Source organism: Sprattus sprattus, assembly GCF_963457725.1.
Source record: "Sprattus sprattus genome assembly, chromosome: 4".
NCBI lineage: Eukaryota > Metazoa > Chordata > Actinopteri > Clupeiformes > Clupeidae > Sprattus > Sprattus sprattus.
The window spans coordinates 19405650-19428786 of NC_137923.1; the positions used below are offsets into that span (position 1 = coordinate 19405650).

At 41.1% G+C, this 23137-nt stretch overlaps 2 protein-coding genes across 3 annotated transcripts; one reads left to right on the forward strand and one right to left on the reverse strand.

The window, feature by feature from the left end:
• Window positions 1-1589: 1589 nt before the first annotated feature.
• LOC308364553 (mitochondrial adenyl nucleotide antiporter SLC25A24-like) lies at window positions 1590-7261 on the reverse strand (the record flags this gene model as incomplete). The annotated part of the gene is made up of 10 exons (XM_080837715.1): window positions 7195-7261; window positions 6340-6466; window positions 6005-6092; window positions 5689-5800; window positions 5167-5325; window positions 3907-4059; window positions 3355-3462; window positions 2536-2703; window positions 2051-2201; window positions 1590-1771 (listed from the first exon to the last, which is right to left on the reverse strand). Exons 1-10 carry the CDS (start codon window positions 7225-7227, stop codon window positions 1590-1592), a joined length of 1281 nt encoding a protein of 426 aa, XP_080693841.1. The 5' UTR covers window positions 7228-7261.
• Window positions 7262-8938: 1677 nt separating this feature from the next.
• LOC308364789 (EEIG family member 2-like) lies at window positions 8939-23064 on the forward strand. Of its 2 annotated transcripts, none has more exons than XM_080838029.1 (11): window positions 8939-9142; window positions 11915-12035; window positions 12159-12188; window positions 12335-12451; window positions 14709-14755; window positions 18007-18107; window positions 18416-18514; window positions 19032-19287; window positions 19487-19623; window positions 20668-20731; window positions 21082-23064. In XM_080838029.1, the coding sequence occupies exons 1-11, from the start codon at window positions 8997-8999 to the stop codon at window positions 21122-21124; spliced, it is 1161 nt and encodes a 386-aa protein (XP_080694155.1). In that variant the 5' UTR covers window positions 8939-8996; the 3' UTR covers window positions 21125-23064. The 2 variants fall into 2 exon arrangements, with proteins under 2 accessions (XP_080694155.1, XP_080694156.1); XM_080838030.1 differs by having other exon boundaries at window positions 19071-19287.
• Window positions 23065-23137: the final 73 nt, after the last annotated feature.

The window sequence follows — 23137 nt, forward strand, 5'->3', positions numbered from 1 at the left end:
TGACTGAAACAGAACGTTGGGTTACGGCTGTAACCTTGGTTCTGTGAAGGAAAGAAAGGCTGCCAGACTTTGTCGTCGCTCTGGACTTCGTGTTCAGGATTTATGAGGACGATTGTGTGCCGCGCTCACGCTTATATAGAGTGACGCAGCACACCTACATGAGTAATGTTTTGATATAAGACTTCCTCAGAAATCGCGCATGTGCGGATTATATTCCAGCCCTCTGGGCTAGCCGTCTGGCAGCATTTCTTTCCTTCACAGAACCAAGGTTACAGCCGTAACCCAAAGATTTAAATTCAGATTTATAAACGAATATATTGGGAGGTTGTCATATGAATAAAATCTCTTTTACACATGTTTAGGTAGCTTCTCTCACAGCTGATGTAATGCAAAAAGGTGCAAAATCTAGCCTAGTTCTTCTAGTCCTAAATACCCCAAGGCCTGGCCTGTAATTCTGAAAGACATACTACAGGATACCCACTAAGTGCCATCCAGTGTGACGCCACATTAATCCCCCACTAGCTTCAGTTTCATGACGTCTGCTCCCAAATGTGTAAGATTCTTCCTTGATGGATAATTTGTTTCTGCTAAAGAGATAAATGTCTCCTTCAGTGTTCAACATACAGCCCACGCCGAACCCGGGGACCACAATAACATGTAAAAGGGTTTTTCATTGTATGCAGCCTACTGATTTTAAACTGAAGTCTTTCCGTCTAGACAGGTTGACTCAAGGAAGCTTAGATCCAAAGTGTACTAGTTTTAGGATGATTAAACTTGGTTGTTATTGAAAACACATTCCCAACCACTGTGGCAGACACTGCCACCTTGAGTATGACTAGGTGAACGAGCAGCAGGATCTTAAAGTCATGAAATCCGAGGGGCAGAAGACCTAGAAGTACCTACACAATACCAGGCTTGGTTTGGACTGGAATGATAACTAGCATTATAGAGTGTAATTATTATCAGATAGTAAACTTTAGTAACATATTCACAAATACAATATTTACTTACCATGAACAAGTATTCAAGCCTGCTCAGTTGTTTGTCACTAATCAAGTTGACATTAAAGATGTTTTTACAAGGCAGAGGAGTGGGTTTTATTCATATAACATATTCCAGTAACAAGTCATACATATTTACAACAAGATTTAAACATGCTTTCTTTTCCTGAACACACAGGATAAGCTCACTCGTTCTGAAATCCTCACACAGCAGACATTCAAACACGCTTTTGGTAGTAATAGCAGTGCTCTGACGTCTAACATCATGTAAACATATACAAGACACAAGTTCTAAACAACAGTTCTATACAACTTGGAAAATGTATATAATGTCAATTTTCAATTAAACATTTTAAAAGGCATAGTCTATCTTAAATTAAATTAAAACTGGTTAAGATGTTTGCCTTTAGTAATGCTATTATGGTAAATAAGACCCACTTTGGGTATTTAAAAAAAAAAAAAAAACGTCTCAATGTGCATATGTTTGTTTCTCCTAACATTTTTTTGGTTGTATGACCTATACAGCATTCATAACGGTTTCAGTATACAGTTGGATCATCAACCTGAAACCAGGCAGGCTCTCCTATCTCATTTTGATATTCCTAGTCCTGTCTTTGTGTACTCGTAAACCACATAACTAATACTGACGGCAGGAATGACTTTCATGAAATTGGGGAGGATGCCACGGTAGAGACCAAAAAAACCCTCTTTGGCCAGAATGTTCTTCACCAGCGTTGTCATAGATGTCTGCTCACCTCCTTCCAGAGATGCTGGAGGGGAAAACAAATGAAAAGAAAGTATGACAATGGTATGAAAATGCACATTCTAATTACTCCGAAATGTACATTTTATTCTCTTAATACTGACGTTTTGGCTACTACCTTCTTAAGGGCATACAAAAAACATATTATCATAAGCGAGGAAACATATTTAGCCACTTAATGAAATGTAGAACTGCTTTACATTTATGACGTTGAATTATACAACATTATAGATGTAATGATGTGAGAAGTGTTGCATGACACCCATGAAGAATCAGTGTCACTAACCTTGTGCCTGCATCCGTGTCCGCACTAATGCAAGTGGATAGCTAGAAAGCTGCCCACATGTGCTTGAGATAGTCCCACAACCCAGCAATACCAGGATGCCAGGGTTGGCCGTGTCCTTGGCATACCGTGATAACCAGGCATTCTTCAAGCTCTGAAACAGATATAACAGGATAATATCTATAACAGGGTAATATCTTTTTAATATTTCAGTATCTAATTTGCCACAATGAGAATCATGTAGAAACACTTAAAGTTTAGGCTAAATATAGAATGCAGATAAAAATGTTAAATAAAAGTAATAATGTAACTAAACCGCACATTGGAACGGGATAACTGAAGTTTGATATAACCAACATATTTAATTCCTTTTATGACTTTCCTGCTTTTTAGCTTAATTTGTAGTATTACCGTTGCAACCATATGCTGCTCATTAATGTAAACATGATAAAATAATGACCCTAATAACAGCCAACAACTTTCAGTACCTCATAAACAGCAAGGTCAATCCCTGCATAGGGAATGATTCCTAAAAGGTTTGGAATGTAGCCTTTGTAAAAAGCCTTAATGCCCTCTTTTTGTAGGATCTTCTTGGCACAGTCAAACGCTCCTGAGTATTGGCCTGTCTTTCGCAGAGTCAGCCTGGTCTTCATAAGCTTGGCATTGCAAAAGCAAAAATATATTACTCCCTTCAAGCATTCAAAATATATGAACCCTAAAAAACTCTAAAAAATATTGCTAATGTTATAGGCATAATATTGACATTAGATTTATAACATTTTATACAGTTTTTGGTTAATAGGGTTAAACTTTATTTTAAGATCAATTTTGATGGTCTTTGTGTTTAAATATAACCAGCATAACTATAAAACTCAGTGTAACCGTATGTGACCTGTAAACCGTTAACCAAACCCTCAACTTAACTTTGCCCATGCCAGTCAATGGCATACATAACAGGAACTGAACACTGATCTTAAATTCCACACAGGGATTTCTCAGAGTTCTACATTCGCATAACTAACTCAGTCACTCGCTCTGATTCTAATAATTTACCCCAGCAACTGTGTTTCTAAAGTGGTCCAATCTGGCAGGAAAACTCTGGTAATCCTGCTCCTCATATGTAATGGATTTGTAAGGAATGTGTCACTACCTTACTTCAGAACAAAGTACGTGTTTTCATGGGAAAATGGCTAATTATCGCTTTGAATTAGATGCAATGTTGTTTCAAGTTGTTTCATTAGGTCAGGCTGTACACTGAATTTCAGATTTTTACACATAATAACGGTGCAGTGAACTGCCCCTCTCACCTCCATGGGATAAATGGCGGTCTGCGCTGTCGCTCCAGCCAGGGAGCCGGCCATGAACCTCTGCGAAGTCTGAACTTTCCCACCGTCCGAGGACAGGAGCTTTTTATACTGCAGGCAAAGACATTGCAATTAGTGTACTGGAAAAGTGTGTGACATTGCCAGGACCATGCACTTGTGTATCTATACAGTAAAACTACATTTCCTGTGAGAAACCATTTACACACCAAAATGCAGACATTCTTATCCATAATTGTAAAGCCATTGGGCCACATCCTATTGGCAAACATTAATCTACATTAGCATTCCATGGTGTATATATATACATGAATAACACTGATTTAACTGTTAATTATTAACTACAAAAATCATTATGTAGTCATTGTACCAAAATGCAAAACTTGTTTGATCTGTTTTGCACTCATCATAGGCAAAGATGAAGAGGGATATTCAACTCTGAATGTTAGATCAAACTATACAGGTACTACTGAAGTGGTTATTAGTGTGATGAATGTCGGTCTGGATGATAACTACTCCTATCTGACCGAACCTCACCTGTTCATATGCCGTGAACTTGATAGCTGTCTCTGGTGCTATTTTTAAGACGTTGACTCCATTGCCCCTCCAAAGGGATGTCACTCCTCCCTCTTTAATCATTTGTTTAAAGCCGCCAACCAAGCTGATTTTGTTTGATCTTGAAGAATGTACCTGGGACACATTTACAAGGGGTAAACACATGCAAAGCACACAAGCCTACAGGTACAACCTGTCAGGTAGGACTATTTGCATCCACACATCACATACAATCGCCTTTTTTTTAACAAAGTGTTAGTTATCAACACTATCCTGACCCATTTTAGACTATCCTCGATCGTGCCAGTCTTAGGCCCAATCTCAATACTTCCCCTTACCCCTTGAAATTGCGCGTTCATGTGAGAGCTAGTGGTGTCTCAATACCCAACTTGATCAAGATTAAGGGGTAAGCTTAAGTGGTGTATGGCCCTCGTTTTTAAGCTGATCGGAGAGCTACCTTGCTCCTCCAAGGGCTATCCCAGAGCACACAGCGAAACCAGTTCGGGAATTTTCAAAAAAAAATGGCTGCTTGAAGCGAGGAATATTTTACATGAATAAAGCTATCTACACAACTTTTTATATGTTTATAATGACTCGGTTTGATCTGAAATGTACTACACGAGCGATGCATAGAATTGTCTTTACTGAAGCTTTCAAACGGTAGTTTTAGGATACAATTAGCGCGTATACCACCACTCCATTGGCTTATATGGTAGCTTGCCAGCTATCATGCTACATACACTACATGTAAGTATTTTTGGCTTATAATTAATTTAAAAATGACGACAGTCTTGTTTCGTGCTCTACACAGTTGTATACATATATATTTGCAACCATGTTCTTCATTAGACTTTTTTTTTTAAATCGCTAGTTTCATAGCTCATACAGTCACGCATGACGTACCCGAAACCTAGTGGCGTCTCATTTCATAGGGGAAAGATCTCAGCCCTTGGCCCTTACACTTGCAAGTGCTAGGGTTAAGACTAAGACAAGATTAAGCAAAAGGGGCAAGGAGAAGAATCGAGATTCGGCCTTAAAGGTGCTTCTAATCTAATTCACGTTTTGTCAAATTCAGCAAATTGCTCCTCACGGTCTTCTAGCAGTACTTCCAGCCAAAAAAAAAACTTTGGTGTACACAGTCCTGGCTCTGCAAATGGGAAACAAACAACGGCTAGCAAGTTACTTCAGGAGCACGGAATGGGGCCCTGTAATTTCATAGGAGGCAAATCTTGACCACCACACCTGCATGAAGACCTTCATCCTGTCCAGAGGAGCAGTCCCTGTGCGCGAGATTGCCCCTGCCATTGCCCCAGCAACCAGCTGTTTCCACCAGATGCCAGTGTTTTTTTCCTCTTCTGTAAACTCATCTGGGATTGCAAGGCTGTCCCCTATATCCAAAACCTAGTGGCGTGGGGGGGAAAAGGAGATTGTGTTGCTGATAAAATTACTGAATATAATGATGAAAAATATACCTCCATTGCCAAATGCACTCAAATACCACGCCATGTCTTGCTGTCTGAATGAGCCTGATGAAAATAAACTTTCCATTCAGAAATACCACGAAAATTAAAAAGACTATGCATACCAGTATACTATATTCACTGCAGTGCAAAATGTGTTTGAATTCTAAAAAAACTGCACTTCTGTACCCTGAAAGAGGAAGGAAAATATGGTAGAGGAACTGCATTGTAATCATCTGTGGTCAACACACTTTGTAACGGAGAGAGAGCAGAAACATTACCTCCTGCCCTGGGACACACTTACAAAGGAATGCTTCCAGTAGCGTATGATGTCTTCCAGGTTAGTGGCAGGGTTGAAAAGGAAGTGTTCCCTCCACTCATTCCAGTCTACCGTCATAGTGCCATCTATGTCAATACTGCAGGACAGAACATGTCATGCCCTTTCAGTTTCAACTTAATCATTGCTGGCTTAAATATATGAATGCCTTATCATACTGCCTATGTACAATGTGAGACCTCAGGTCTGCGTTTGAGAAGAAACTAGTGTTGCTCAAGTTCACTGGTTCATTGATAGGAGTTTACAGGAAATGGCACTGAAAGGCTGTTCACTGATAACAAACCTCTTGAGGATTTTCTGGGCTTCCTCTTTAGATATATCTGTTCCTAACTCGCCCAGGGACTGCTGGATCTCTGAGGCATCAAGGCGACCTGAAAGACAGAGGTGTTCACTTCTGCACCCAAATCGACTGCAAAACACAGTTGGGTTGATTTAGATGAGTGTGACCTGAGTGTTGTCAATATGATGCAGTTTGGTAAAATAACAAAAAGAAGAGAAAATACACGTTTATTGTACATTTACCTTACAGTAAATCAGTCAACACTACCATTTATTATATGTTCCCTGCTAACCAAAGCTGATAAAACCGAATGTAAGAATACATGTGTAGTAGCCTACCATCATTATTTCTGTCAAGGCTTTTGAATGTCAAGCATAGCTTCTTTTCATGCTCTTTGAGATATCTTGAGAACTCGTTGAAGTCTAGTCCTCCGTCCTTATTCTTATCGCCAGAGTCAACTATTATCTGTTAAATAAGAGACATTTAAAAAGGTAGCTATTTTACAACAACCAACATTAACCACACATAATCTATCCTTTGCATGCTTCAGCATGCAGTGACATATTGAATTTATGCAAAATGCAAGCTAACTGAAATATGAGTCTGTTTGAGGTGCTAGAAATGCCTGAATAGGAGACATTGATTTTGTAAGCATAAGGCAGATGACACTGCATTATATGTCTATTTGCAAGTCTTTTTCATTGGACTCTTGTATCTGAAGGTAAAGCCATAGCATATATAAATGGGTACCTGGAAGATCTTAGGTGCCTTCGAAAGGAAATAAAATGTGCACGAAGGCTCATAAGCCCTGAAAAGAACATGTGCGGTGGCCCAAAGAGCTCAGCGGACTGAAGCTTAAGGAAACATGCAAATCAGAAGGGGCTGATTGCTGGATCGCCACCATAAGCATGTAATTGTCATATTAACTCTGAGTAGCTAGTTCCTGGTGTATTTCGCAAGAAATGTAATCTGCCCCACCTTTTCCCTGAGGAAAACCTGCACTGCCGTGCACCCCTCAAGGCAAACTAGATATATTGCAACAGCATCAGTACTTCTATACTCTACAACTAGTGTAGGCCTACTTCTTTCTGAAACATTTGTATAACCAAATTCTTGTATCGCTACGTATCATTGTCCTCCGGGATAGAAGCCTCCACAATTACAGTCTTGTTAACTGAGACGCCAAATCTTACCTGGGCTGCCCCTTTTCGAAATGTGACACCCATTGAAATAAGTCCAGCTCTGAGCTCTGCAACGTCCACTTTTCCATCCTTGTTAGTGTCTAGCCTTTCGAATAGTTCAGCATAAGTCTTTCGACTCACGTCATCCCAACAATGTCCTTGTGTCAGGAAAATCCTCAGTGCGTGGTGCATTTTGGAAGTGTTGAAATACACAGAAGCTACATCAGCTAACGTTGTAAGGTTTTAATGCATCAATTGTGGCAAACACTACACCTCCTGGAATCTTAATACATAGTGCAAACTGGGCATAATAAAACCAGTCGACATCTGTGTTCTTTAACGACCGTATTTCGACTACCTGCAGCCTCGCAAGACAAGCTTCGTTAAACAGCACCACAGAAGACTTCCTGGTGACTGTGGCTAGACCACGCAAATGGGGCGGGATCTGTTAATTCAATGCAGAGGTTCCCCCAGTAGAAGTTCAATCTCTCAGTGGCCTGTCCCCTTCACTACCAGGCTGCAAGTTTACTGGGTAGAAAATATTTCCTGCATGACATGCCTGGGTTTTCCAAGTGGTAAGGAGAGCAATAACCCCTTGTATTTACTTCCATATGTCGGATATGAAGTTGTCTCAACCGAAAATGAAATGCAAAAAAAACCCATTGCGAATTCTGCAGGCCTACCGTGAAACTACTTACTGCTAAAAGCAACAGAGCGACTGTTTCAGTGAAAATGCTCGATGATTAGTTTTACAATCCACTTAAATACTGATGGATGAAATACTACACCGTGGTTAATAATATCCACTAGGTGGCACAATTTCCCTACTCAACCCATCTTACTCTCTGAAGGGGATAAGCGATGTTAATCTATTTGACACAGCCAGCATTGTCCTTTGTTTAGCTGTGAAATATTCCAAACCTCGTCAGATGTTTGAACCTTGAACCCAGCCATAAAATAGTTTTAGGTAGTAGGCATACTTTGTTGACCATTGTAAGTGTCAGTTATTGATAACATGAGAACGACACAAAATTAGGACCATACAAATGGGACGTGTGTCCCAATGGGACATGCCCCTGCTGAAAACCATGCTGGTAGATGGTTTTAGGTCTATACAGGTTTTTTTTTATTGATCAAAAACCATACGAAAACATACCTTAAGATCGTCAAACTAGCTGATCAACCATCTTAAACTGATAGCAGCTAAAAAAAACCAGCTGAAAACCATCTTATACTGAAAGGTCGCCTTCAAAAATCATGGGAAAACATACCTTAAGCAGGTCAAACTAGCTGGTCAAACATCTTTAAAAAGCTTAAGCTGGTCAATATGTTTTTTTTTGTTTCAGCAATCATTGTAATCATTGGCCTACATTCTGGCAAGTCAAGGGTAGAGCTCTTCATTGTAAAAATAACAATACAATACAGGAATTGACAGAATTGTAACAGTTTTCAATTCATATATCAGCATATATATCAGCATAACAAAACAATCATTTAATAATAAGGACCCTAAATAGACTAATATACACAGTGTCAAAGCTGATCGAATACACTTTGCTTCAAGGCAATTTGCCTACCCCAGCACTCTCCCTAAGTGGGATGACTAAACAAGGGCTTCCGTCTTCTAGCCAGTAAGCGATGGAGCTGCGAAGGAATCAAGGGGGCGTAATTTTTTGAACCAAATATTAAGCAACGTCCAGCCGTGAACAGCCGTGTGGAGTTGCGCTCTGTAATATCACTAGCCGATCTTGTCATATATGAAGGGCTCTACCAAAAACAAGCTTTATTAATTGGCCCTCTGACGTTATCCAGCAATGTCATTCATCATGATGAAGAAAAAGAAATTTAAATTTAAAGTGGATTTTGAGTTGGACGAACTGTCCTCTGTTCCCTTTGTCAACGGCGTCCTGTTTTGCAAAGTCAGACTAATCGACGGGGGTTACACAGAAGAGTCGTCAAGGTAGTATTGGCAACTGATTTTTCTTGTAGACAGTCTGTCTATATTTCTGTGTCTGTTTCTGCGTTAGTCAATTTCAAGCTCCAAACTATCCGGGAAAAGTGTTGTTGTTGTTACACTGGCTATGGTAGCTAGTTAAGCTAAAGCAACTAGCCAGCTCTAGACAGGGTAATATTTGAGTTATCCATAGGGATAACTCTATGGTTGTTCTTGGTCTAACGTTAACGTTACTGCCTAGCCAGTTAGCTGCCTTAGCCATTTTTATATGAGACCTAATTCACTTTAAAGTCAGACAATTATTCAATCTCACGTGAAATTTTAATCTGCAGTTCAAATAATAACAAATTTTATGATCGGAAATATAAACCCATAACGTTTACATTTGATAAACGACACTGACGTTTACGTACCTGGCCAATGACACTTTAGCTTACTTCTCATGGAGGCCTTTTAAGCTAAAGTGATCTTGTTAAATTTTGAAGAGCCTATGTAGAGGCATGGAAGCTTTTCCAGTGACAGCCGTACCGTGACTGTTTGGCTTGATGTCACGTTTGGTCTAGTTTGTCTGTTAGCTACATAGTTACAAGCCATAAAATAGTTGTTGACAGGACAAGAGGTCGGTGAGCTCTGACACAGCGGACAATAGCTATTTTAAGCGTATTTTTGATATTTCGGCTCAAGAAAATGCGAGCCTGTGCACGTATCCATCCGTTGTGTTATGGACACTGTCTTTATCATGGAAGGAGTTGTGAACAGCTGTGGGATTAAAATGTAAGGTTGTCAGGGGCAACTTTAACGGAAACGTCTAATAAAACGGCAACAAATGCAAATATATCAGAAAAAACTCGTTTCCATCGTCGCATATACCCTGTACCCACCTACCCCTTGTAGCGAATCGATTTCTTATTAGCCTCAAATTGTAGCAGCTCACTGGCTTTGAAACCTTTGTGATTTCCACATAGGGGAGGCCCTCTTAAAGGCACCCAGTGCAACTTTCGAGGCTTAAAAATAAACATTCAATTTCTAGTCTTTTTTACACGTAGTAAGTTTCAATAACTCCATACCATTACATATAGACATTCAAGGAGCAAAGATGAGACGTCGTCGTGTGGTGAGAACTGATAGAAAATCGATAACAACAACAATCGCCGCCATTTTCTTTATTTTTTGTAACCTACAATAAATACAGCAGGCTTCCAGTCAATGGAAAAATGGCCTCTCCCCACCGGCGATTGTTGTTGTTTACGATTTTCTATCAGTTCTCACCACACAACGACGTCTCATCTTTGCTCCTTGAATGACGATATGTAATGGTATGGAGTTATTGAAACTTACTACGTGTAAAAAAGACTAGAAATTGAATGTTTATTTTTCATTGAATGTTTACATAAAGTTGCACTGGGTGCCTTTAAGTTTTGAAGTCATACTTAAATACACTTACAAGGTCCGTCCTCTGATTTAAACACCTTTTGTGTGTGTGTGTGTGTGTGTGTGTGTGTGTGTGTGTGTGTGTGTGTGTGTGTGTGTGTGTGTGTGTGTGTGTGTGTGTGGGTGTGTGTGGGGGTGTGGGGGCGTGAGAGAGAGAGAGAGAGTATGTTGAAAGCATGGGCTCCATATATGTGGGTTAAGTCAGTCTAACGGCTCACATTCCTCTAGGGATGCCTGCTATGGCAACCACTTTTCCAAATATGTAAACAATTTCCATATCCTCTCATTCTTTCTTTTCCGCAGCATCGCCCTGTTCAATTCAACATTGATTCGGTTGTCTGTGTTTTCATTTCAAGCAAAACTTAGAAAAATGTTTGACTTCAGTTTTATCTGACTATTGGCAACTCTGGGTGGATTTGTTATGGCTCCTGGCATTAAGAAAATTGTCAATGCTGTGAATTCCTTGTGACAGTCTGTTACTTTCATTCGACCACTTGTTTGCCTGTGGGTGACCCCTGCAGTGCACATTACTTCAGTTCCTTTAAAAGACACATGTGACCTCCATAACACTAGAGCAAAACAGGACTTTGTATAAACTGAGGCTATGGTTGTGTCTATTACCGCCTACTTCACGAAGTACACTGCAATACAGTGCATAGTGCACACTAAGCACTTACATCTGTAGCGGGTTCTGCCGCTGATTAGTGTTGTCTGAAATGGAACACTGAGGGACGCAAATGAGCGAGCCTTTTACCCTTAAATCTGTGCGCCAGCTTCCTCCCGCCAACTGGAAATTTTAAACAAAGATATTGTGTGCAGGTAGGCGGTAATAGACACAGCCTCAATCTTTTTTACTATGTTGTGCATCAACTCTGCTGTGAAATAACAATGCACTTTTGTGCAGAGCAGCTTGCCTTGGTAAAGATTTCTAAAGAAATGATTATACAGACAGTTGGACACTGTCTGTCTGCTGACATGGGTTTATGTTTAAACGTGCTAGTTCTATGAGAGAATGAAGGAAAGCCTTGTGTTTGACTAAACACACTGTTTTCTTGAAACCTTAAATGTAGCATTTAATTACTGCTAAGCATCTTTATGTATCAAGCGGTTACTTCTGGGATCATATTAACTTGAATAGCAAAATATGTTGCATTTATTAGACATTTTGTTCCACAGTCACTTAAACTTAAGGATAGGCTACATTTGATCAATGTCTGTGCTCCTTCGGCATCAAACCCGTAACCTTGGTGTGGTCCGCTCATGTCACCAGAGGTTTACAGTAAGCAATTGCTCTAACATGTATGGGTCAAGCTCTTTTTTATGTTATATATCTGTGTGTCTATCCAGGCAGGCGGTTCAGGCAAACTGTGTTCATTGGAGGAAAAAGTTCTCCTTCCTGTGCAAAATGAGTGCCAATGCAGGGACAGGTGTGCTGGACCCGTGTGTGTGTAGAGTCTCTGTGCGTAAGGTGAGGTGTTCTGTGTGTACTCCTGTGATTCATTACTAGGAAGTGAGCTATGTTGAGTGCAGGTTCATTGAGTGTATTATTGTAATATACACTCTTTTGAGCTGTTTGTCTTGTGCTTTTTAGGAGCTGAAAGGCGGGAAGACATTTGCTAAGGTACTCATCAAATACCATTCCGCATATAAGTGTTATCCATGCAATGCATTGAGCACAGAGGCCCATTGCAACCTAAGCCATTTTGACCCATTTGACTTGGAACAGATTGTGGAGTTCCTTTTGTCCTTTTTTTTCTTTTGGTGCAGCTTGGGTTCGCTGACCTGAATCTGGCTGAGTTTGCTGGCTCAGGGAACACCACCCGCCGCTGCCTGCTGGAGGGCTATGACACCAAGAACACTCGGCAGGACAACTCCATCCTCAAGGTACCGGTCTCGTGCCTCCCTCAGATGTGTTCCTTGTGCTGTGTGCTCTGGCCCATTTTACACCTTACCAGGCATTTGATGAGAGTCTGTATTTAAGCTTGATCTCCATTCGCTGTCAAAAAATGTTGTCAGACCTAATTTGTCGGGTTGTGTCAAGTGTTCTACAAGATTACAGGAGATCTTCTAAGGTGAACTAAGTGTACAGAAAAAGCAATTGACTCTGAAACTGGTATAGCCAGAAGCAGTCCAGATCAGAGCCAGGCCCATGCTTGTTGCAAAGTGAGCCATTAACGTTCTATTCAGCAGATCGACACCAGATGTGTGTTGTGTGTTGGCCCATTTTCGGCTCAGGTTGAAAAAGTCTTTTTTGCTAAAGAGGGTTCATAACCAGGGTTGGGGACCGAGAACCGATTCCAATATGGCACCGGTTCCTATACAACCGTTGCCTACCCGGACAGAAATGCAACGCAGATTTCATTGCTTCCTTTCAATGCCTGAACCGATTGAAATAAATAACAGCAAATATAAATCATGCAGCTGAAATGAACAAAACTTACTTAAAATGTTGTCTTATAAAACAGAATTATTTCAGGCTGCAACATGAAACACGGAGGCTGGTGCCAAAACAGTAGAAAACTAATGATAGCTTACGAGTAGTCATGTAATTGCCGTAGATCTGTCTGAGTATGATATGTATCAATAATTTTGTCTTGGTCACAGGTTGCTACGCAGATTTCGAGGGGCACATTTAAAACTGTCCCATCTCCCAACGTAAACTTTGGCCTGTGTCGCTCACGCTCATTGGTGTTTCCATAGCAACAGTCTTATGACGGCGAAGAGCAGGCATCATTTCACAGAGCAAGCAGTAACAGAGCTAGCCATCAATTTAACAGAAAATATGCCGAAAGGTTACCGGTCAAAAGTGTGGCTGATATTCACACAAAAAGATTCAAACAACGTGACGTGCAGCAAATGCAACAAAACAATTGCGTAAAGGGGGGAGAGAAGGCAAGAGTCAAAAGCAGATCAGCAACCGCAGACTGAAGACTAAACGGATATTCCAGCAAAAACAAGTCTCTTAAAGGGGCAGTGCAAGTTCACGTACTCAGTTTGTTCAATAACAAGATTAAGTATAAACAACATAGAAAAGATAGGTATGAAACAAATCAGAAAATGGTGAAATTTCATGAAATAAATGCAAACAAAATAATACATTTTTGACTCTGATGGCAAATATGCTCATATTTCTGCAAAATAATTGCTGAAGTTTGAAGCTGTAGTGTGTGTGTGTGTGTGTGTGTGTGTGTGTGTGTGTGTGTGTTTTGTACTTACGTTGTTAACAGTTAATTGTTCTTGGTTTGAAGTTAAACAGTTTGAAGCTGTAGTTTGAAGCCAAGTGTTTTGTATTTATTTATATTTATAGTATACTTTAAACAGTTAATATATTGTTACATTTGAAGAAAAAAATGTGCCCTGGCAATAAAAAAAGGCCTTTTTTTAATGTTGTCAATCATCGTTTTGTGCTTAAAAAAAAATAATAAATAAAGTATCGGTTCAGGCACCGGTATCATTTTAAAAGTATCGTTTTAGCACCGGCATCGAAAAAACCCAAATGATACCCATCCCTAATCCTAACTGGGTGAAATGACCGAGAAGTATTCAAGTGACAGCCATGATAAGAGCTGGTTAAATTCTAAGGTAATAGCCTCAGTGCTTCCTTTCTTATTTTCTTTAGTATGGGATACACTGGACCATCCTTTAAGAAAGGATAATGGTGTCCCACAATTCCTTGCGGCAGCAACATTAAAAAACCCACGTCAATAACATCTGTCGTCGCATAATTGTGTAGCCAAGTGTTAGTGCAGTCGGATTCTCTTTGCACTGTTGTGGTCTTTTCCAAAGTCCTTTTGAATTCTCATCTACATCTTTCCTTGACGTCATGATGTTTTTCCATCAAGGCCCACATGTGTTAAAGAGTGTGTTATGTTTGCCATATCCCTGTTAGCTGTGTGTTGTGTGCTGTGTATTTGGCTGTCTGCGCTGCATGTTCACCTACAGTGGCAATGATTTGTAGAGAACTGCGGGCTCTGCACTTAGGAGTGAAAACAGGACGCGGTGTCTGCCCATTCTATATGTGGTCTGTGTTATGAGAGACAAGTCTAATTTTCTTGTGGTTGACTGTGTGTGATATGAGCTTTTATCAGATATGTACGTGTTTTCATTATCTCTTCTTTTTTTCCCCTCTTTCTTTGCCCAGGTGGTCATCAGTATGCAGCTCATGTCGGGAGACCCCTGCTTCAAAACGTGAGCCCAAATACTTAAACTACTTTACTTTTAAATCAGTCTTTTTCTTTCTGGAAGGATGGCATACCCAATGCCCCTTGTCTCCCGTATACAAACGTGAACCCAGCTCTTACTTTCCTCGTTTTCACCATCAGCTCTCCTTCCTACCATCAACTAATCACCACACACACACACACACACACACACACACACACACACACACAAAACCTGCTCCACCTGGCTCCCGAGCAGAATTGTGTAATGAATAATCTTCTTTTGAATTGGCACGTAACTGTAATGTATGCAACAGTGTTGGGTAATGAAATATCTTCTCTTTAATGGCTGCTGTTGCATCACCCTGCCCCCATTTCCTTATCATTAATCATTAGCTGTCCCTTAATTGGATTAAAAGTTAGGGTTGCGATTCTAATCAAGTAATTTTTTTTATTATGCCTCCTCATGTTCCTATAGCTTTTCATTCGGTGTGAAAAGCAGTATGGTTTGCTTTTGTACATGTTTAGTAGGTTTTATCAAAAGTCAAACAGTGTACCGTGACTTATCATGCTATTTTTATGGGTCCCATTTCCTGTGTTTTGAGGCCACAGTCCCATTGCTGTTGCCGCCATGTTCAGGCATGAAGTGCCATTTACTTTAAGTCAGGAAGCAGAACAGGTGTGTTATGGTGTGTTCTGGGTTTAATATTCAGGTGGAAAGCTGGCACACAGTCTATGTTTCGCACTGTTGTACACTCCCTTGGGTGCTCCCTCTTTCTTGCTCCCTTTTTACCTCTCTCTATACCTCTCTCTCTCTTTCTCTCTATCTCTGGCTCTCACTCTAACTCTCTCACACACACACACACACACACACACACACACACACACACACACAAACACACAATCACAAATATATGAACACACATATCCGGCAGTAAGTGAGCCATGTGCCACCGACCTGTCTGAGCCTCGTACTTGGGTAGGAAGCGCTGAATCACTGGAGGGCACAGCCGGGTGAGAGGCCATTAGCTGTTTACTGGTGACAGGGAAGTACTCTGTTATGGCAACACAGCTGAGTCATCACATAAAGAGAGGGGAAGGAATACTGTGCATTTCCAAAAGCATGCAGGCATAGTATAGAGGACAGTGGGCCACAATACCCTCCAATACCCTTATGCTGACATCAGAAGTTTATTTTTTATTTGACTTTGAATTTCCCCAAAACTCCGACTGGTAGTTGAATTTCATAAGCGTCTGTAGAGATAAAGGTAGCAGCGATAGTGTTTACTGCTACAGTGAAAGGCACACACACACACACACACACACAGCACACGTATGTAGGACCTCTGTATTTTTACCAACAGTCACCATGCATCATGGTTTAAACAGTCTTCTGTGAGTGGGATTGTGTGATGTCAGCAGCTTGCCATTGTGGGAATCATCATCAATGGCTGGCAGGAGTTCAGAATGCATCAAGCGCTCACTCACTCCCCGTCTCCCCGTTTGGCAGCATTCCCCTCCTGTGGAGCTAAAAGAGTAGGAGTAGCATTGTCAATGTCTCTTGTGCACATTCATTCTCCTTGAAGGTCTGTGTGTGTGGGTGTGTGCTTGCTTGGGAGAGAGAGCGTGTGTGCACGCTTGTGTTCGTTTGGGAGAGCGTGTGTGTGTTTGCCAGAGGAGTCAGTCCACCCACCCCTGCGTTAGTCACCTTCACTTTGGTCCACGCGCTATGCAATCAGAGTCCTAAAGCCCTTATGCCACTCCACGCAACAAGACCCATCACAGATGCGCTGTGAAGGCTGCCAGCTCTGTTCCCAAGCTGCCACTCTGATTCCCTAATCCTGCGCCAAGCTCATTAATCTCACACTCTCTCCAGCTCAGGTGAGAGCTCCTGGCCTAGACTCCCAAGTGCAGCAGCTGCTTATGGTAGTTGATCCTGGTGAATGAGCTCTCTGTGGCTGTTGAGTCTGTCTGCCCATGTGTAGGAGCTGTGATCACTGCAGTAGCTCAGAGCGCATGAGACCTCTTCTCTTCAGAGCTTCAAACAGTCTCACACATTGAGTCGGCCTGTTTTACTCTGATTTGCAAGTGTCTGGATTTTGGAGTAAAAAACGTTTGTCAGTATGTGTGAAGTGTTACTACAGTCTTTTTTTCTGTAGGTAAGATAAAATATAAAATGTTCATGCTTCCATCAAAAGATCTGATATTTTGAATCAACTACTTCAGATATTCTGTCTCTTTACTACATCGGCTACATCACAGTTCCTAATTCATGGCTTCTACATGTCCCAGAGCGTGATCTTAATGTCAAGACTGTGGGTCTCTGCCTTCGCAAAGTAAGTGTTTGAATGTGCAGCAGCCCCCACTCTTTACATCCTGTGGTTGAAATGCAAGCATGTTCCTTTGATGTGAAAGTGTTTGGTGAGACAGTCTTTCTGTCTTTGTGGTGGTGACGTGAACAGAAAGGGGAAAGACGCAACAGAAGCATGGCGTAATTCCATGTGTCATTTGACCAACCATTTGAGCTTGTTCTTAAAGATACAGAACATTTAAGAGAGTGTTTGTGGTGTACGTGCTGTTTGGAAACAGGTGCTGTGACATGCACTTTCATTTGTGTATGTGAGCAGGTGGAATGGTGGTGTGGTGTGTGTTTGGGCTCAGTGACCCTGTGGCAGGTGATCTTGCGCAGAACAAAGAGTCACTTCAGGAAAGTCAGGTGGGCTCCGGGAAGTCTATGTCTGTGGCCACACGTCAGGTGCCAGACTGGTTTTTCTTATGGTAGTCCAGATTCTCAACCTTAAACATTATTCTTATACTTTACCAATATAAACCAAGACTTAAAGTGATTGATGGTCAGACTTGGCCAGACTGCTGTCTTATTGATCTCCACTCAGTCATCCCATGGATCAATGCAATAGCAATAATATCTGCATGCAGACACATGGCGTTGTAATATTTTGGTGTTCCTACATAGGTCTTGTTCTGGAGATCAACGTGGTGGCTTGGAGTAAGCCATAAACAATCCCTGTCCCTTCAACATGTTGTTTCAGGAGTATGGAAGGGAGGATTTTGTTTGATAATACACTTTACTGCATTTTTTGTGCACTTTCCTGTTTCAATCTCAAATGTTCTATGTTCTTTGAATTGTGCTATTTAAATAAACTACCCATGCCTTTGGCTGTTGAGCAGATATCGAAACCTTTCACCATATTGTAGACTGTACCTTTAATCTACTGGAGCCCATACTGATGAGCCTTGCTCTCTTTGCTTGTGTCTCAGGGCTCCATCCACTGCCATGACCATAGGGATCCAACGAGAAGCGGAACACTTGCTGGAGTCCCGCAAAGGGGAGACGTCGAAGTCATGCCCTGCCATAGCAGGTATACCAACAACACTCAACAGTCTTCTCCATTAAGCCTGTAAATGATTCAACAACCAGATGATGTTTTCTCCAAAATACAAAAAGCAGCCATAGCATTGATCCCTGGATTACTGCTAGCATGGATTTGGGGTTAATTATTAACCTGTCTATCAATCACCGTGAGCTTGAGGCTGTTTTGAAATCATGTTGTATGTCAGCAAAGGCATAAACCTGTGGCACATTGATGGCATTATAACTAATTATGGAAGGTGCGGCCGTGAATCATGGATAAAAGTCAGACTCACGTTTACCTGGTACACGTTTCAGGAGAGCACCCCAGGACGTGTGGCTCTGTTCCTGAAGAACTGGGGGGAGGTGGCCACTCCAGAACGTCAAGTTACGCCAGCCAGCAGTCAAAAGTCTCAGGTGAACCACAGCTCACCCAAAATACATCACTGATTCATCATGGTAAAGAAATGCCCTAAACTTTTTAAAGGGTGTGGATTGTGTGCTGTTAAGTCTATACAACAACTAAGCCTTTGTTGTAAATAAGTATTTGTGTAATTGGTCAAATTTCAGTCTTGAAATCGATGTATGTCTCGGTACATCTAAGATGTCTGATCAACATGACTGACCTAACTGGATATTAAGTTTTGTCCTTTAATGTTTAATTCTTCTCGTAGCGAATTGTTTATCCATTATCCATCTGTTTGTCCATATCCTAAGGTTCTCCTTCACAATGTCCTTCAGATTAACACAGCATGAAAATTACAAAGACTTACTTCACTTTGTCATAAACATCAGTTTGTTTTGGTCAATTTGGTACAAAGCACATAAAGGGAATCAAGGTGTATGATGACACTGTATGAACCTTGATATGGGTTTCTTGATTTGTTTACTTTTTGACTGATTCTGACTAACGTGATTCCACCAACCTAAAAAGATGAAGTCAGATTAAATTCCTCTTGCTTGTCGTCCATAGGCTACAGCTCAGGTCACTCACGCTCCTCCAGCCTATCGGAGCTCACCCACAGGAGAAACCCATCAGTGGGCAGTGCCTCCACTGGTGTGGTCAGCATGCCAGAAGCCAGTGAGGAGCGGGAGTCTAAATCGGTGCCCCCAACTTCAGCTGCTTGTGCCTCCGTGCCAGAGTACCCAAGCACCCCGCAAGAGAGTGCTTCTACTGAGAGGCTTCACAGGTAAGAGGCCTGGAGAGAAGGTGCACAGAGTCGAATTTATGTCAAGAGATGCATGACCACAAATATTTCATATTGTTTTACATAATGGTAATCAGATGTCACTGAAAGTAAATATTAGGTATCAAACTTTGCTCAGGGGAATTTCTAATCATTAAGTGACTTTCAAAAGCAGAGCATATTTATTACTTTACTCTGTCAGGCATCCAGTAAAGCAGGACTCAGTGGAGTCTCAGCTGAAGCGGTTTGATGCCACCAGGGTGGACGCCGATGACATTGTGGAGAAGATCCTCCAGAGTCAAGACTTCAGCCACGGCCTACTGGACTCCAGTGCTGAAGGTTGATTGGCATATTTTTACTTTTTTTTTTTTTATCTCAAGAGATGCCCCGATCCTGGGCCAGCTGTTGTATTCTGATGAGTGTTATTTAATCATTGTCAGGATTGTGTATTCTGTTTCCATTTCTCATCTTCATTCATTTACTCATTAGAAAAACTGCCTGTCTTGTGAAATTAACAGCTGCTGGTTTTACATTTCCAACACTGGAAAATAAATGTCAGTACCCAGACAACTATGATTCACTAGAAAAAGTACCAAAAACACCAAAGGAAAGTAAAAAAAATTCAGCTGCTGTCACCACAAGGAAATCCCACAGTGCACTGGTTACCATGGCAAACAAACAAAGAGACAACATGCGTCCTCTGAATAGAGCTGGAGACGTGTATGTCCGTGGGAGGAGAGTACGACCGACAGCTTGTGGCATGTTGCTGCTCATGCTCAGAAGCTATGCATTTGGCAAACACTTGTGAGCTTACTAGCTGCCCACACTTTAAAGGATTTAATCACTGTTTGTCATAGGTTTGGTCGTTTGACAAACTAACTGTGAATCAGTCACCCCATTCAGAAGCATTCCCATTTGTCATGTTAATCAGTGATAAGGAATTGACAAGGGAACAAACCAAGTTGTATAGTAAATTGCACCTGTCCTGAGAAGCTAAAGTCTTACATTAACTAATTTGGCAGACGCTTTTATCGAAAAGCCACTTTCAGGAACAACAGTCAAGCTGCAGTTAAATTAGGAGACCTTTGGGGAGTATCACATGTAGTCAATCTGGCAAAGTGCAAAGAGATATATGTTATATATTATGTATGTTTATTAATTATGTAAGGGGTGTAATGACCACTGCCCAAGTACTCATCTGTTGAGACCATGTGGGGATGTGTGTGGAAGAAAAGCCTCCTGTTGACACCTTTTTATTTTTAGACTTTCTGGGGGTCAGGCAGCAGAATAATCTTGAGTTGTTCTTTTGCACGACCCCTTCTTGTTGACTGACAGTGTCTAAAATGTATGTGCATCTGTGTGTGTGTGTGTGTGTGCGCGCAGAGGAAGGTCTCAGACTGTTTGTGGGCCCCGGCGGCAGCACGGCCCTTGGCAGCCAGCACACCAGGTGGGCACTGTTACATAACCTCTCCCCTCAGCAGGTGTCAGCCCGGCAGTTGGCATTTCCTGCCTTTGTTGGTGATGTAATGTGAATCCAGTGTGTGGCTGTCAGATACATTTTCTATAGGAAGTATCTAACTGACATTGTGGGGGTGGGGAAGATTAGTCAGTGCTGCATGCCGGAATGGGGTAAATTCTGCATAGGAGAATTACAGTTTGTAATGTATATCAACTGTTTGTGATTTTATAGTTGTGGTGCTTAGTAGTTGTGTTCTGTTTGATGCCATTTTTGTTGAGGTGGTGGTGTGTTTCTCTGCTGAAGTCATTTTTGGTTGTGTATGTGTCTCCTTCCTTTAGGGTCGGCGTGGGTGCTTTTGAACAGGTGGTCATCAAGCGCTAGGCCCTAAGACCGAGGGCAGTAACAGAATACAGTGCTACTTTCTGAGCTCAGGCTGGGAGACAGACAGACAGAAACACAGACAGGCAGAAATGACCACCTTGAGCCCCATGGAGCTGCAATTAACCACTCCATCTCCAGCAGAAGGCACTGTGGAGAGCTGGCTGAGGACATCCACAGTGTCTGCTCTCCACTTAAGCTGAGACCTGAAGTTGGCCCTGTGCTGTTCATTCAGTTGCTGGTTCAGACAGAATCCATGGTAAGATAGGATCACAGAAACCTACCCCTTTGATGCAGAACAGCGGACGTTAAGATACCATTGCACTCTCCTCATCTCGATTCCCTACTTTACTGGGGACTACATTCAAAGATTGGTGAAATATTCATCATTAACTAGGATAAAATAAACGGTTGCATCTTTGTCACAGTTGTGAGTGTGTATGTAAAGACAGTACCTGTCTTTAATAACAAAGGGGAAAAAAAGATCAAATGGAGAGTTTGATTTTAAAACCACGATTGCTGCTAAATTAGTAATTGCCTCTATCCACAATGTCAATGGGGTTTTGTTTGGTTTAACAGTGACGGAGGCGCAGTAGTGCTTACCACACAATAACATATTAACATTACCTTCCACGGACATCTGGTTAGATCGAGTCATGGTTAGAATATCATATGATTAACTGACATTTAGGGAAGGGTAAGGGCCCATAATAAGCTACAGAATGTAATAAATCAGCATTCCATTAACATTACATTGCAACAGAAAGTAACATTTTTGGGGACTAAATACAAGTTGCCGTCTTACCAGGGAGAGGGAATGAGGAAGGGATCGATCGGATGGATTACAAACCTCATCATTGGGGTGAAGGAGTCCTAACTTGCTGGCCCAGATTTACCATTAGCTGTAAATCTGTGAGTTAGTATTGAATTGGGGAGCTGATGTCCCCTTTCATCGTACTATGTCAGAGGAATCTGAACTCCATTAAGTGTTTCTGCAGGAAAATTAGTTATTCAATTTAGTCTGTCTACGTACTAGACTAGAGTTATCTAGGTGTAGGTCTGGGGAGGAAAATTATTTCACCGGCTTACCATATCTCAATGAGTGGACTGTAAATCAGATTCTTTATTTTTCAGCCTATTTTCATACAGCAGAAAAGACTCTTGGCTCAAACATTTATGCTGGTCATAAATACCATTGTTGTCAAGGCAGATGATGAGACAGAGGTGATACTTTTATTTTTTTCAGCTGATAAATACAGTTTAACAATGTCAAAAAAAGCTGACTTGCAAGTTTGTGGTAAAGCCATTTGTTGAGAACAGCATTTTGTGCTACATAATGTGGTTCATTTAATGTCTGTAAATGCCATTTTCTGTCTTGCTGAGATTCAGTAATTCAGTTTTGTCTTGTTAAATGCTGTTTTTTCTTCTTTATTTAATAAGAATTCAAATACTTGTTGTTAAATTATTTATTTAAATGTGTATTTGTTAATGGAAGGAAGGACTGCCCAGTGTTCACTTATGGAAAGGCACGCAATTCTGCCTCGTGAAACATAAATGTGCACTGTGTTTCTAAGCCTGCATGTGTTCACTGCATATACCTGTACCATTATAAACTTGTTAATGAAAAAAAATGTATACTTTTTTTGCCAGATGCTTTATGGTGACTTAATTATAAGACACGTTATTTGATTTTTGCGTTGCTCTGAATGTAATGTAAATGTGCCAGCTGATTGCATTGGTCACTTCATTTTGTTTTGTATTCATTTCCTACATTGGTTCCTTGTTTTAGTGTCACAGTAATGTTCTAAGTGCCTGTTTCACTGGGTTCAAAATTATCCTCAGACACGTTACTTTTCTTTTGTCTGATTTTGTGTTTAAATGCAAACAATGAATAATGTTTGAAGAATGGTTTAGAAATAAAAAGTATCCAAAAACAAACCGTTCTTTGTGGCACTGTGATACTCTTTGTTGGCAGTCCATCATTAGCCTTATATTCCATTTCTGATTTATAATGCA

Excerpts from the sequence above, each read along its gene's own strand:
- LOC308364789 (XM_080838029.1), top strand. The coding sequence starts at position 8,997 with ATGTCATTCATCATGATGAAGAAAAAGAAATTTAAATTTAAAGTGGAT. Across the intron at positions 9,143-11,914 it reads TACACAGAAGAGTCGTCAAG|GCAGGCGGTTCAGGCAAACT; the intron begins GTAGTATTGGCA and ends GTGTCTATCCAG. Across the intron at positions 12,452-14,708 it reads AGGACAACTCCATCCTCAAG|GTGGTCATCAGTATGCAGCT; the intron begins GTACCGGTCTCG and ends TTCTTTGCCCAG.